The following is a 13,606-nucleotide window of genomic DNA, read 5'->3' as shown; positions in this document are numbered from 1 at the left end:
AACAACCTGTTATTACAGTGGCCAACCAGATTCCTATAGGAAACCCACAAGCACAACAGCACACTTCCCCTTGTGATTTCCAGGAACTGGCATTCAGGGACATAGTACATCTGACAGTTGAAGGGAAACGTAGCCATTGATAGCCTTATCCTCCATGAATTTGCAAAATCCTCTTTTGAAACCGTCCCAAGTTGGTAGCCATCGCTACATCTTTTGGGGAGCAAGTGAAGTAGTTTAACAATGCACTGTGGGAAGAAGTGCCGTAGTTCTTTGTGTATAAGACAATGTTTTATTTATTATAAAATAATGGATAGTGCAGAAGGGGGAAGATTGTCAGCCAAGGCCTGCTGTTGATTTTTGTCAATCCTCCCGCCCCCCCAAAAAAAGCTTAACAACTCTGGGCAATCTCCCGCCCCCCATTTTCTTAATTTGGAGTCCCCCAAAATAGGGGTCATTTTATACACGGGGACATGTTATACACGGAAAAATGCAGTACTTTCTTTTGTCTGTCCTGAATTTTCCAACATTCAGTTCTGGTGTTAATAAGTGTGTGTGGGGGGGGGGGAGATTTCTCCACTTTCACACCACGCACGTTGTTATGGCTCTGCATCAGGTCTCCACCTCCCCTTTTCTCTAAGCTAAAGACATCCAAGATACTGTAACTCTGCCTCATGTGGGAGTTGCTCCATCCCCTTAATAATTTTGGTTGCCCTTTTCTTGAACCTTAGCCATTGGTTAACACTTTTCACTTGGGTTTCTCACCACTGGTCGGAAGGAAAGGCTTTGTGTTTGCACGGCCCCTAAGATTTCACAGCGTGCTGGCCTCCCTGGCCATCATGAGGTCTAGAAACCTATTCAAAAGAAAACAAAAGAGAGTGAAGTCCACACAAGACACAAAATTCCACACTAATGTGATGCTGTTGCACATACCCAGAATTCACACACACATGCAATACAGTCCAGATATTTACCGGGAGGGACCCAATTCAGATGACAAAGGAAAACGACGCATGTGCCATCTTTCTTCTTTCATCTCCTGGGTGAAAGAATTAACAATTACGGGATTCTCTGGCCTGACTGGATCATCTGCAGTAACCCCCTAGGAGATAAAAGTTTCAGAGGATGGGGAAATAATTTTATGCTATTAGCTGCTGTGAATGCAGAAGCCAAAGGCTGCCTTGCTGAGCAACTGGAGTCTCCAGTGTCCTGTCATCCCTCCAGAGAATTCATTTTCAAATGTGCCCTTCCTTTGTGGTGGGTGGTGGCCCGTCACTCATCTCGCCTTGCTTCCTCAACTCACCACATTTTCCATTTGGCAGCAATGCTCCAGGGATGGTAAGAGCCAACAAAATATTATTTTGCTCTCTGAGTCACTTGAAAAAGGGAGTTTGGGGGTCCGGGAGATTAATTGTGCATTCCGTTTTCATAGCCAAGGGAGCTGCTAGTTTCTGTCCCTCTTTCTGGTCCGGCTCGCTAGCTAACACGATGTGAAATATTACTAATATTTGCTATCAACCAAGAATCGGAGCGAAGACCTCCGTGTTACAGAGGGCCGCCTTCTTTGGATGTCACATCTATTTTCCGCGAGAGGTGAATACAAAAGATCTGCTTGTGGATCCATGAACATCCTAGGACTCCCATTTTTCATGCTGGTGGTCCGCACTTATGGGCACCAGTGTCAGCTGCCAGCCCTCAGGATGGAGGCCTTTGAGAGAAGGGGAGACATCCTCATCGGAGGGCTTTTCCCGCTGCATCACCAAACATCAAGCGATGCTGTGGCCATCACCTTTACGATGCCGCCTAATCCCACATACTGTCACACGTCAATGCGGCGCCAGCAGCCCCTCCCGAAGGATACTGCTGGAACTGTCAATGGAAAACGTCCCTCGAGGTAAATCTGGGGTGTTTGGGCTGCTTTGGAGCAGGGTGGGCGGACAATTTTCCTTTTCTCTTCTGCCTAAGGAGGGCTTGTTCACTCACATGAGCATGCACGTCACCTGGGGCCTCTCCGACCAAGCCTGTGATGGTGTAGCGGTTAAGTGTGGGACTAGGACCTGGGAGAGACTTGGGTTCGAATCTGGGGCCTCAACAGCCTGGCAATTCATTGGGGGCATGTTCTGTGACATGTTCTTGACCTCATAATAATGCATTAGCGGTGACTTAGTGGCCTTCACCAGACTCTTTTCGGTGACTGTTAACATTTTACAAGCCTACCCAGATATTTAGAATACTGGTTTCTTTTTCTTTTCTTTTTTGTAAAACCAGAAAAATCTGGATTTAATTGTTTTTACTAATAACAGAAAACAATAGAAAATTGCTTCAGTTTATTTTTAAATATAATTTTAATTAGGAGTGTGTGTGTGTGTGTGTGTGTGTGTGTGTGTGTGTGTTTATACACTCTCCTCACACTCACTGGTATCTGTGTTCGGTAGCTAGTAGCCACCAATCATCAGAACCCATTGAAGACACATTTATTTACCATTCATGTGCGTTAGCTATTGACTGAACAACATCTGAGGCAGGTCTATCTCAGTTGGCAGCCGGTGCAATAATTTGTACAGTCCAAAGATCAATTCCTGCATTCTGATTGGAATCCCCTGCATTTTCTCCTGCTTTCCCACAGCTTGGTGCTTTGGTTTTACAAGTTCATCCAAACCATGGTCTTTGCCATCAAAGAGATTAACCAGAATTCAAGCCTATTGCCCAACATCACTCTCGGCTTCCAGATCTTCGATTCTTGCCAGATTCTTTCAAGAGCCCTTTTGGGTGCCACACAGTTTCTTGCGGGCGGTCAAAACCCCACCCCCAACTTTCACTGCGGCCACACCCCGCCTCAAGCTGGTCTTATAGGAGAGGCAGGCATAACCGAGTCCAGGATGATAGCTAGGTGGTTGGATCTCTATAAATACCCTCAGGTAGGATTGGTGTGGGGTTGTGAGTTCCTCTGAGGCAGGAGCTGTCCTTTCGCACTTTGCAAAATGCCAGAGCCCACAAGGATAAAACACATTCCACACAATGTCTGTGGGTTTTACATAAGTTGTGGCAAAGGAGCAAATAGCATTGTGGGACTTTTAAAAGAGTAACCAATTTTTTTGTGGCGTGTGCTTTTATGGACTTAGATGCACTGGATGAAGTGGATAACTTAATGCTTTAGACCGGCGTAGCCTATGCAGATGGGAGCCTAATCTGTAATGTGAAAGATTTTCTGAGTTTGTTTCCATGGTGTGTGGATACAAGACTTAACACCTGTACAGTACATATATTTGTTTTGGAAGACAGCACCTTATGTTTGGTAACTGTTTTTAAAAATTTACAATAAGGTTTGTTTGTTAAAAAAGAAGCAGCAGCAGCAGAAGAAATGGATTTGAGCAGTCCCTTAAAGCTTTCGCTATAATAAAATTGGTAGTCTTTTAAGGGTGTTGTAATTTTGGCGCGGGTGGCGCTGTGGGTTAAACCACAGAGCCTAGGACTTGCCGATCAGAAGGTTGGCAGTTCGAATCCCCGCGACGGGGTGAGCTCCCGTTGCTCGGTCCCTGATCCTGCCAACCTAGCAGTTCGAAAGCACCTCAAAGTGCAAGTAGATAAATAGGTACCGCTCTGGCGGGAAGGTAAACGGCGTTTCTGTGCACTGCTCTGGTTTCGCCAGAAGTGGCTTAGTCATGCTGGCCACATGACCCAGAAGCTGTACGCCGGCTCCCTTGGCCAATAAAGCGAGATGAGCGCCGCAACCCCAGAATCGGCCACGACTGGACCTATAATGGTCAGGGGTCCCTTTACCTTTAATTTTGGCAGATGGTTGTAGTCGCATGGAAGGGCCAGTAGAGGGCAATGTGGTTGCATGGATTGAGTGGAAGCATTATTGTAGCCTGTGGCTGGGAGCTGTTTATTGTGAATTTATTATTTCCATGAAAAATGCCTTATATGATAATACCCTGACTAGGCTTCATGCTGTATCTAGGTGCACCTACTTGCATTACTGTCTCTCCCCGCACCCTTCCAACAATTTTTGCATCCTAGAGACTTTTCTGTTCTTCCAAGCGATGTCAGTTCCATATTTTTTTGAAGTTTAAATGATATAGGTTTATAGGTTTTTTGAAGTCTAAATGATATTGGTGATTCTCTGGCTGAGCGCAATGTCAGCAAAAATAAAATGGCAACATTAAAGAAAGCCATTGCCTCAGATATTCACATACACGCAAGTCCCACGGTTCGGATATCCGAATCAGATGTTCACGTTCCGAGGCGAGGGTGCAAGTCCCTCGTTCAAATAACCGAAGGTTCGTCTGGCAGGTGCGTCTGCATAGGGGGACCGGCGTGTGTTTTTGTTTAACAGACGGACGGTTTTCTCCTCCTCTTGCGCCCAGATCAGTTACTTTGCCACGGGCCCGGTGGCCGACGACGGCTCTCAGTTCCGCTCTTTCTTCCGCACCGTCCCCAGCAACAGGCTGCAGGCCCTGGGCCTGGCTCGGCTGGTGACCCACTTTGCCTGGACGTGGGTCGGCCTGCTCACGACGGACTCCGAATACGGGAGGCAAGGCATCGAGATTGTGCGGGAGGAGATCGTCCGGAACGGGGCCTGCATTGCCTTTTCGGAGCTGCTCGACAAACCGCCGGACGTGGGCAACGTCGAGAGAGTCGCCAGAAGGGTCGCAGCATCCGAGAGCCAGGTCATCGTCACCTTCTCTGGGTCTGAGGCTCAGCCTCTGCTTCTCCTACTGCACAGCCAGGGGGTGACAGGGAAGGTTTGGCTCTGCTCCGAAGCCATGAGCCACATCACCTTCTACAGGAACCGGCAGGCCTTGCTGATGCTCAGCGGTTCGCTGGCCATCTCCTCTCGCAAACGGCCAGTCCCCGGCCTGAGGGACTTCGTAGTCCGGCTCCACCCTTCCACTTCGCCAGAAGACATCTTCATCCAGGAGTTCTGGGGCGAAGTCTTCCATTGCTGGTGGGACGCGAGCTCTGAGGAGGGGGGAAACAACACCAGCCATTCCTGCACAGGGAAGGAGAACTTGGGGGACGGCAGGAACTCCTTTGTCGGCATGATGGGGTTCGGCTTGTCCTTCAACGTCCACAACGCCGTCTATGCCATCGCCCATGCCCTGCACAACATGGCGCAAGAGGAGCCGAGGAGACTGAGGAGGACCGAAGGCGGAGTTCCTGGGATCGAGCCCTGGAAGGTAATACAGTGGTACCTCGGGTTACATACGCTTCAGGTTACATACGCTTCAGGTTACAGACTCCGCTAACCCAGAAATAGTACCTCGGGTTAAGAACTTTGCTTCAGGATGAGAACAGAAATCGTGCTCCGGTGGCACAGCAGCAGCGAGAGGCCCCATTAGGTAAAGTGGTGCTTCAGGTTAAGAACAGTTTCAGGTTAAGTACGGACCTCCGGAACGAATTAAGTACTTAACCTGAGGTACCACTGTACTCTTATCAAACTGCAGGCTATTACAATGATCCTGCCAATGTTTTTATCTGTTTATAGTTTATCTGTAAACATGCAAGAAGCCATTTCCATATTTTTCTAAAAGATTTATTATCTTGATTTCTCCCGGCTAGAGAGTTTACAGAAGGATCTGGCTGGCCACTGTGAGAACAGGATCCTGAAATAGATAGCCCATTGGTCTGATCCAGCGGGCTCTTCTTAATGTTCTTACATTGAAATGCTTTTGGGGGGTTTCCAGAATGGGTGCAGCTTAAGGTGGCTGCCTCCAGATGTTGTTCTTCTTTATCAGATTCTCCCCCCCACACACAAAAGAGCAGAGAGGGTTAATAGCTGAAAAAGGAACTTAGAATCCAGCATATGTTCTCCTTTTACAGAAGAGATGTGGCGAGTCCTTCTTTGTCCCTCTTATGGGTTTTCAGCAACACCGTAAATCCTTCCCGAGCACGAACAGGGCAGGACGGAATGCACAGTGTGAAATCTCCTCATAACAGTGAAGATACAGTGGTACCTCAGATTAAGAACTTAATTCGTTCCGGAAGTCTGTTCCAAAACCAAAGCGTTCCAAAACCAAGGCGCGCTTTCCCATAGAAAGTAATGCAAAATGGATTAATCCGTTCCAGACTTTTAAAAGCAACCCTTAAGAAAGCAATTTAACATGAATTTTACTATCTAACGAGACCGTTGATCCATAAAATGAAAGCAATAAACAATGTACTGCAGTCACACGATCAAGGAATCAGTAGCTGAAAAACAAACAAACAAAAAGCCGCAAAAACAAAAACGCAAAATAAATAGCAGACCTCAGCGTAACACTCAAAACGGAAGTGTGGCACTCAAATCGGAAGCAAAACACTCAAAACGGAGCACGTTTCGCTTCCGAAGAAAGTTCACAAACCAGAACACTTACTTCCGGGTTTGCAGCGTTCTGGTTCCAAGTTGTTCAAGTACCAAGGCGCTTGAGAACCAAGGTACCACTGTATTCTGTTGCCAGTAACTAGCCACACGATTTGGCCAGTTAACCAGTCTAGGGCAGCATGTACATACGAGCAGAAAGCCTAATCTCTTCCCCTTAAAAGTCAGGCGCCTGGAAACTTTGGCCTTCCAGGCGTTGCTGAACTACAACTCCCATCTGGACCAGCAAGTGTGGGGCGATAGGAGCTGCAGTTCATCAACATCTGGAGGCCCAGTGGTTCCTTGCATGCCCTTAACTCATAAGATCCGTATTTACATAGAGCACAAAACTGATGCCTGCCCCTTTCCTCCCTGCCTTGCTTCCAGTTGCTTCACTACTTGAGGAAAGTCCGTTTCAAGAACAAGGTGGGCGAGGAAGTCTCCTTTGACCAGCACGGTGACCCCCCCACCCTCTTCGATGTCCTCAACACGCGCTACCCTTCCATGAAGAAATTCCAAGCTGTGCCAGTGGGGCAGATTGCGTTCAGCCCCTCACAAGGCGAGGAACTGACGGTGGACGACAGCGCCATCATGTGGACAGGAGGGAATACGCAGGTAGGACAGATTTTATCCTCCAAGGCAGGTGCGGGGGGGGGGGGACGACACTTTGCCCTCCAGATGCTACTAAACTACAACTCCCTGGCCATTGGCCATGCTTGCTAAGGCTGGTGAGAGTTGTAGTTCAACAGCATTTGGAGGAAGGACCAGATGTTCACCATTGTGAAATATCACTTGCAATGTGGAAGGAACTGTGGATATAAACAGAATTTTATGGACAAATAGAGGACAATATGATATGCAGTGGAAAACAGTTATCGGCGGACTCCACAGAGGGGAGGAAGGAAGTCTGAGAATTAAGAGAAAGCTACACTTTTTGGTGCAGCGCAATTTCCTGCTATCTCGGACCGCTTTTAAAATGCTGGCGGTGGGGAGCAAAGCCTTTCGGCCCCCGCCGGCCTTCCTGGACCTCTTCTGAAGGCCGGAGGGGGGGCGAAAGGCTTTGCTCCCCACCGCCAGCATTTAAAAGAGGTCCCCGGAGATTTCCCTATGGGCTTTCTTCTTGCGAAGCAAGCCCATAGGGAAATTCGTCTTGCGGAACGACTCAAAAACGGAAAACTCTTTCGTCTTGCGAGTTTTTCGTTTTGCGAAGCGTTCGTCTTGCGAGGCACCACTGTAGGTGGGCATATGGTTTGACTTAGTAAAGGCAGCTTCCTGTGTTTGTGTGCCCTGAGGTACATCCTGTGGTCAAGCCAGTCCAGGGATATTTCTTTAGAATGCAGCTCCTAGGAAACAGAGGTCTTTGCTACCGCTGTCCTGTGGAGTACATTGTATGCTGCTCAAAAAAGAGAAAAATAATAAACCAGAGAGGGTTGAGGAGGGTCCTGAGTTTTCTCACTCAGGGCCTCTGGGCAGCATCCCGATTTTGATCTGCAGGCTGCTGGAGGGTAGGTATTTGGCTCCTGCACCAAACGTTCTCCACACCTGCCCTATTTCAGTGGGCAGGAGCAGCAGCCATAGACCCAGTTCCCACCTGGAGGCAACTGCAGATCCTCCAAGTGTCCCTTTTTTCCAGGGACACCCCTGATTTAGAGAAACCATCTCAGTTTCTGATTGGCTCCCGGAATGTCCCACTTTCCCTTTGGATGTCCCTTGGTTTATTGGAGAAAAGTTAGCAGGTATAGCAATCCTGAATAGAGAAGTTCTTTTAATTATGTTTTTATATATGTTGGAAGCTGCCCAGAGTGGCTGGGGCAACCCAGTAAGATGTGTGGGGTATAAATGGCAAGATAAAAATTATGGAATGAGACGACACATCCCTATTTTCATCGGATAAATGTTGGAGGGTTATGCAACTGTGGCACATCTCCAGGAGACTGGGGTGCCTCACTAGTGTTCTCTACTCTCGCCAAAACTACAGTTCCCAGGATTCTTGGGTGGGGGGGAGGCATGTTGCTTAAGCTGATAACACCATAGCTGTCAACTTACAGATTTGAAAATAAGGGACCAGCAGCCAAAATATGGGATTTTAGTCAACCAGCAGCCAAACGAAGCCTCAAGCGGTTGTTCCCATAGCGCAGCAACCCAGCAAAGGGGATGCAGCAAGGAAAACCACCATCACCTCTCCGCTGGGAAGCGCTGAGCAAAGGCGAGTCCCCAGGCAATGCGGCCGATTTGATCGGCACAGGGCATGCAAGCTCCACCCCCCCAGTCGTTCTTAGACTCCTTATTGGGTGAGCAATGCAGCCAAGCAACACAGTTGGAGCCTCCCTCCTCCCTGGCCGGCAGGGAGGGAGAGGAGCTGCTTCCTTTGAAATCCGGGAAATTTAAGGGACATCATCAATAAGGGACAGCAGCGGGACATGGCGCTGGGATAAGGGGCTGTCCCGCCAAATAAGGGACGCTTGACAGCTATGGATAACACACCAGTGTAAGCCTTTTTCATATAGATGTGGTATTTTAAAACAGAGTGTGCTTCGTCGTTCATGGTCATTTTAATTGGCACAATACAGGTAAACATTGGCGTTGCAATGAGAAATATTAAGTCAGCCAAATCTTCCTCTCCTCTCTTATTTAGGTCCCTGTCTCAGTCTGTACACCGAGTTGCCCCATGGGCCACCACAAAACCCAGCGCTCAGATATGGCTACTTGTTGCTTTGAATGTGTGCCATGTGCAAGCGGGGAAGTTTCAAACCAGACCGGTGCGTGGAATGCCCACTATAGTCACTCTGGGAAAGATTATCTATGCTACAAATATCTGTCAGTTTTATATACCTGTTGTTGCTGTTTTGGCTGCCCCCCACGGCATTTAGCTAGTATTGCTAATAGCTGTGGATAGGTTGATAAACTCACCAAATACTCTTTTAAAGCCATCTTGGCATCAAATCACATGTTGAAGGAAGGAAGGAAGGAAGGAAGGAAGGAAGGAAGGAAGGAAGGAAGGAAGGAAGATAGATAGATGATAGATAGATAGATGATAGATAATAGATAGATGATAGATAGATAGATAGATAGATAGATAGATAGATAGATGATAGATAGATAGATAGATAGATAGATAGATAGATAGATAGATAGATAGATGATAGATAGATAGATAGATAGATGATAGATACAATAGATAGATGATAGATAGATTGACATAACACATAGCTTGGCCCTAAACTAGGGGCTGTTCCCATATCTTGCAGCTGAGAATTCCCAAAATTAATGACATGTTCCATCCCATGAAGAAGTCTTTCTCTTTCATCTGTGATAATTCTCCTGCCAATCAATTGCTCAGGGTCAACCCAAGATTAGTATTTTTGGGAGGTGGATATTTCTAACCCATTGTGCCCTACACCACAGTTCCAGACGCACTTGAATTACGCTTTGAGCCTGTGCCAGTGATATACTCTGTGCACACTCAGAGACTCCCTTGTTTAGTGTAGCTTTAGGGTTTTCACAGTGTTAGACACAGGCTGCAGGGCAAAAGCTGGTGAGGTCAAATAGAAGCTAAACCAAGGATTATGAAGGACACCTGAAGGTTTTACAGTGGTACCTCAGGTTACATACGCTTCAGGTTACATATGCTTCAAGTTACAGACTCCGCTAACCCAGAAATAGTGCTCCAGGTTAAGAACTTTGCTTCAGGATGAGAACAGAAATCGTGGTCCGGCGGCACAGCGGCAGCAGGAGGCCCCATTAGCTAAAGTGGTGCTTCAGGTTAAGAACAGTTTCAGGTTAAGTACGGACCTCTGGAACGAATTAAGTGCTTAACCTTAGGTACCACTATACTTCCTTTCTTTTGGGAGGGAAGGAAGGGGAATTGGTTGGTTGGTGCGGTGATGAGATGCTCTCCAAATCCCTCTTTGCTTCTAGATTCTTCCGCCTGCTCAAGGTGTCCCGAAGACCAGTGGCCTGGTGCAGGGCAGACACAATGTGTACCCAAAAGGGAGCTTTTTCTTCATTTCCACGAGCCTCTGGGGGCCGGTCTGGCCAGTGCCTCCATCTGCGGCTCCCTCTTGCCCGTCTTGGTCTTCGGCCTCTTCGTCACTCACCGGGGGACCCCTCTGGTCCGGGCCAACAGCCGAGAGCTCAGCTACCTCCTTCTCTCAGGGCTGGCACTCAGTTTCCTCTGCTGCCTGCCGTTCCTCGGGCGGCCCACGCCTCGCTCCTGCTTGTGGCGCCAGGCTGCCTTTGGGCTGACCTTTGCCCTCTGCCTCTCCTGCATCCTGGCCAAGACGGCGATGGTGGTGGCAGCCTTCCGGGCCACCAGCCCCGGCAACCCCGCAAAGCTGTGGCTCGGGTCCAGGACGCCCCGTGCCGTGGTCCTGCTGGGTTGCCTGCCCCAGCTTCTGCTTTGCGCCACGTGGCTGGCCACCTCCCCTCCCACCCCCGGGAGAGATTTTCACTCCATCCCTCACGCCATATCCCTCTTCTGCGATGAAGGCTCTCTCGGTGCATTCTGGGGCATGCTGGCTTACCTGAGCCTGCTGGCGGCGCTCAGCTTGGCCGGGGCCTTCCTGGCACGAAATCTCCCCGACGCCTTCAACGAGGCCTGGCTCATCTGTTTCAGCTTGTTGGGGTGCCTCGGGGTGTGGCTGGCCTTCGTGCCCGCTTACCTCACCTCCAGAGCGTGGTACACAGCAGCCACAGAGGCCTTCGCCATCCTAGCCTCCAGCTCAGCCTTGCTTTGCGGGATGTTTTCCCCCAAGTGCTACATCTTGTTGTGGCACCCTGAGCTGAACACCAGGAGGTTCCTCATGAGAAGGGAAACGCACGCCAGCGCTTAACGTGACCTTAAGCGCAAGCGGGGAAAGACTCTAGGGATGCCGAATTGCCCGCGAATGTTTCTCCCTCATTCTCAAGATTCACCTGCTGGTATCTGAAGAGGTCGGTCAAACAAATCCGGCTTGGGCAGACGCAAGCCAGATGCATCAAACACTCAGTTTTCCCATTCTGGAAAATGGGGGTAGAAGTGATCTTGTTCACGGTGTTACTGCAAGGATGAAGCTCACAGCAAATCGAAAAAAAGACGCATCAAAGATGAGCTGTGGGAGACATCCCCAGAAATTGACATTTAATATTTAATATTTTCATTTGGGGAGATGGGGTTGGAGCATGGGTAGGCAAACTAAGGCCCAGGGGCCGAATCCGGCCCGCGGATGATCCAGGAATCAGCGTGTTTTTACACGAGTAGAATGTGTACTTTTATTTAAAATGCATCTCTGGATTTATTTGTGGGGCATAGGAATTTGTTCATTTTTTCCCCTTCAAAATATAGTCTGGCCCCTCACAAGGTCTGAGGGACAGTGGACTGGCCCCCTGCTGAAAAAGTTTGCTGACCCCTGGGTTGGAGGGAGCTCAAACTTGCCATAAACGTTTTTAGAATTCAAAGCCTACCTTGCTCCCTTATAAATGGGCTCATGTCTAGATTGCCTTTAGGGACTGGGGAACAGGACATTGCTGTGGTCTACCCCTATCTGTGAGACATATTTCGCTAGTTCTGTCCTCTGGCACCTAAATGCCTGTCTTTTGCAACAGGTACAAATATTTATTTTTTGTGTTTTAACATTTTGTATTGTTTGATCATTACTGTTGTGATTATCAAGTTTTTGGGAGGTTTAATCTAGATTTCATTTTGTTGGTTGTGATGTCATAGTTTTGTGTGATAAAAAAATTATTGTGCGATTTATTATTTTGGTAAGCTCCCTCAGACTTTTATTTTTTTAAGTACGAGAGATAAATTTAGTAAAACAGTCAAACTGTTCAGCCGTGCCTTGTTTTTAATATCTGCTCCAAATCATTTCAGAAAACATGCATGTACATTTTCAGCCCATCCTGCAAATGAGAAATACATAGTGTAGCGGCTTCCCATTTAGTTTCTGGATTTTCCCTTGCCACATCGACAGATGGAACATTCTCACAACCAGTATTCAAAGGAGGCACACAGTACACTCATCGCTGGACTGTTTCACTTCAGAATCCAAGTGGGGCATCACACTTCTGAAGTCAAAAATTCTCTACGGGTCAGAAGCATTTTCCTAACTCTGTGAAACTCAAAAGTTCACTATTCGGTTGGCTATGATCTGAAAGCAATTGTTTGGACATCCATCTGCTCCAGAACAATTTCAGCTACCGGAATAATAGTCGCTAAGCAAAGGCACACAATAGCTTCTTAAAACCAGATGCAATTCTCCTTTAGCCCTGGGGTGCATCCTCAATACAGAAGGTATTTGCAGACGTACATGTGTTGATTACTCTTAGGTGCATCGATCCAGTAGATACCTAAAAGAAAGGTGAGGCAGCTGAAAAAGGGGACCAAGAAATCTGAGTAGCAGCATATATGACATCAGGTGTGGGGAGGGGTCAAGTTTGACCTGTGGGCCAGAGATTATCCAACCCTGATTTCCAGTATCTCAGTGGCTGAGCATCTTCTCTGCATGCACAAGGCCCCGGGCACAATCCTCAGCATCTCCACATAGGGCTGGGAAACACTCCCGCCTGGAGCCCTAGAGAGTCACTACCAGTCAGTGCAGACAGTGCTGAGCCCCACTCATAATACTAATAATTTTATTATTTATACTCCGTCCATCTGGCTGGGTTTCCCCAGCCACTCTGGGTGACTTCCAACAGAACAATAAAAACAGAACAAAACTTCAAACATTAAAAACTTCCCTAAACAGGGCTGCCTTCAGATGTCTTCTAAAAGTCAGATAGTTGTTGATTTCCTTCACATCTGATGGGAGGGCGTTCCACAGGATGGGCACCACTACCAAGAAGACCTTTGCCTGGTTCCCTGTAACCTCAGGTCTCGCATGGAGGGAACCGCCAGAAGGCCCTCGGCGCTGGACCTCAGTGTCTGGGCTGAACGATGTGGGTGGAGACGCTCCTTCAGGTATACTGGGCCAATGCCATTTAGGGCTTTAAAGGTCAGCACCAACACTTGGAATTGTGCTCGGAAACATACTTAAACTCAGTTTAAGGCAGCTTCCTAGGTTCATTTCAGTGGTGCACTGTGTTGCATTTTAATTTGTGGTTCATCACCTTGCAACTCTTGTGCTGAGGGGCAGTTTAAAGAACTGCAATAAATACATAGCACAAGAATCGTACAGAGGCAAACCTCACCCCTGTTCTGCTTCAAAGGTCAATCTATCTCTCCACCATCAATTTCCATTATTTCCATGCAACAGTGGAAGTTGGTTGGCTGATATGTGCTGAGTGCACTCA

General features: G+C 48.0%; 1 protein-coding gene across 1 annotated transcript; it reads left to right on the top strand.

Moving 5' to 3' along the window:
- Window positions 1-2,474: 2,474 nt before the first annotated feature.
- LOC114583443 (extracellular calcium-sensing receptor-like) lies at window positions 2,475-11,169 on the top strand. The gene is made up of 5 exons (XM_077918016.1): window positions 2,475-2,915; window positions 4,365-5,177; window positions 6,725-6,952; window positions 8,973-9,096; window positions 10,256-11,169. The coding sequence occupies exons 1-5, from the start codon at window positions 2,658-2,660 to the stop codon at window positions 11,167-11,169; spliced, it is 2,337 nt and encodes a 778-aa protein (XP_077774142.1). The 5' UTR covers window positions 2,475-2,657.
- Window positions 11,170-13,606: the final 2,437 nt, after the last annotated feature.

The sequence above is a fragment of the Podarcis muralis genome, chromosome 13, assembly GCF_964188315.1.
Source record: "Podarcis muralis chromosome 13, rPodMur119.hap1.1, whole genome shotgun sequence".
NCBI lineage: Eukaryota > Metazoa > Chordata > Lepidosauria > Squamata > Lacertidae > Podarcis > Podarcis muralis.
This window is presented reverse-complemented; position numbering and strand designations above follow the sequence as displayed.

Coding starts and splice junctions, on each gene's coding strand:
- LOC114583443 (XM_077918016.1), top strand. CDS start 2,658: ATGGTCTTTGCCATCAAAGAGATTAACCAGAATTCAAGCCTATTGCCC. Junction 6,953..8,972: donor GGACAGGAGGGAATACGCAG/GTAGGACAGATT, acceptor TCTCTTATTTAG/GTCCCTGTCTCAGTCTGTAC. Junction 9,097..10,255: donor GGAAGTTTCAAACCAGACCG/GTGCGTGGAATG, acceptor CTTTGCTTCTAG/ATTCTTCCGCCTGCTCAAGG.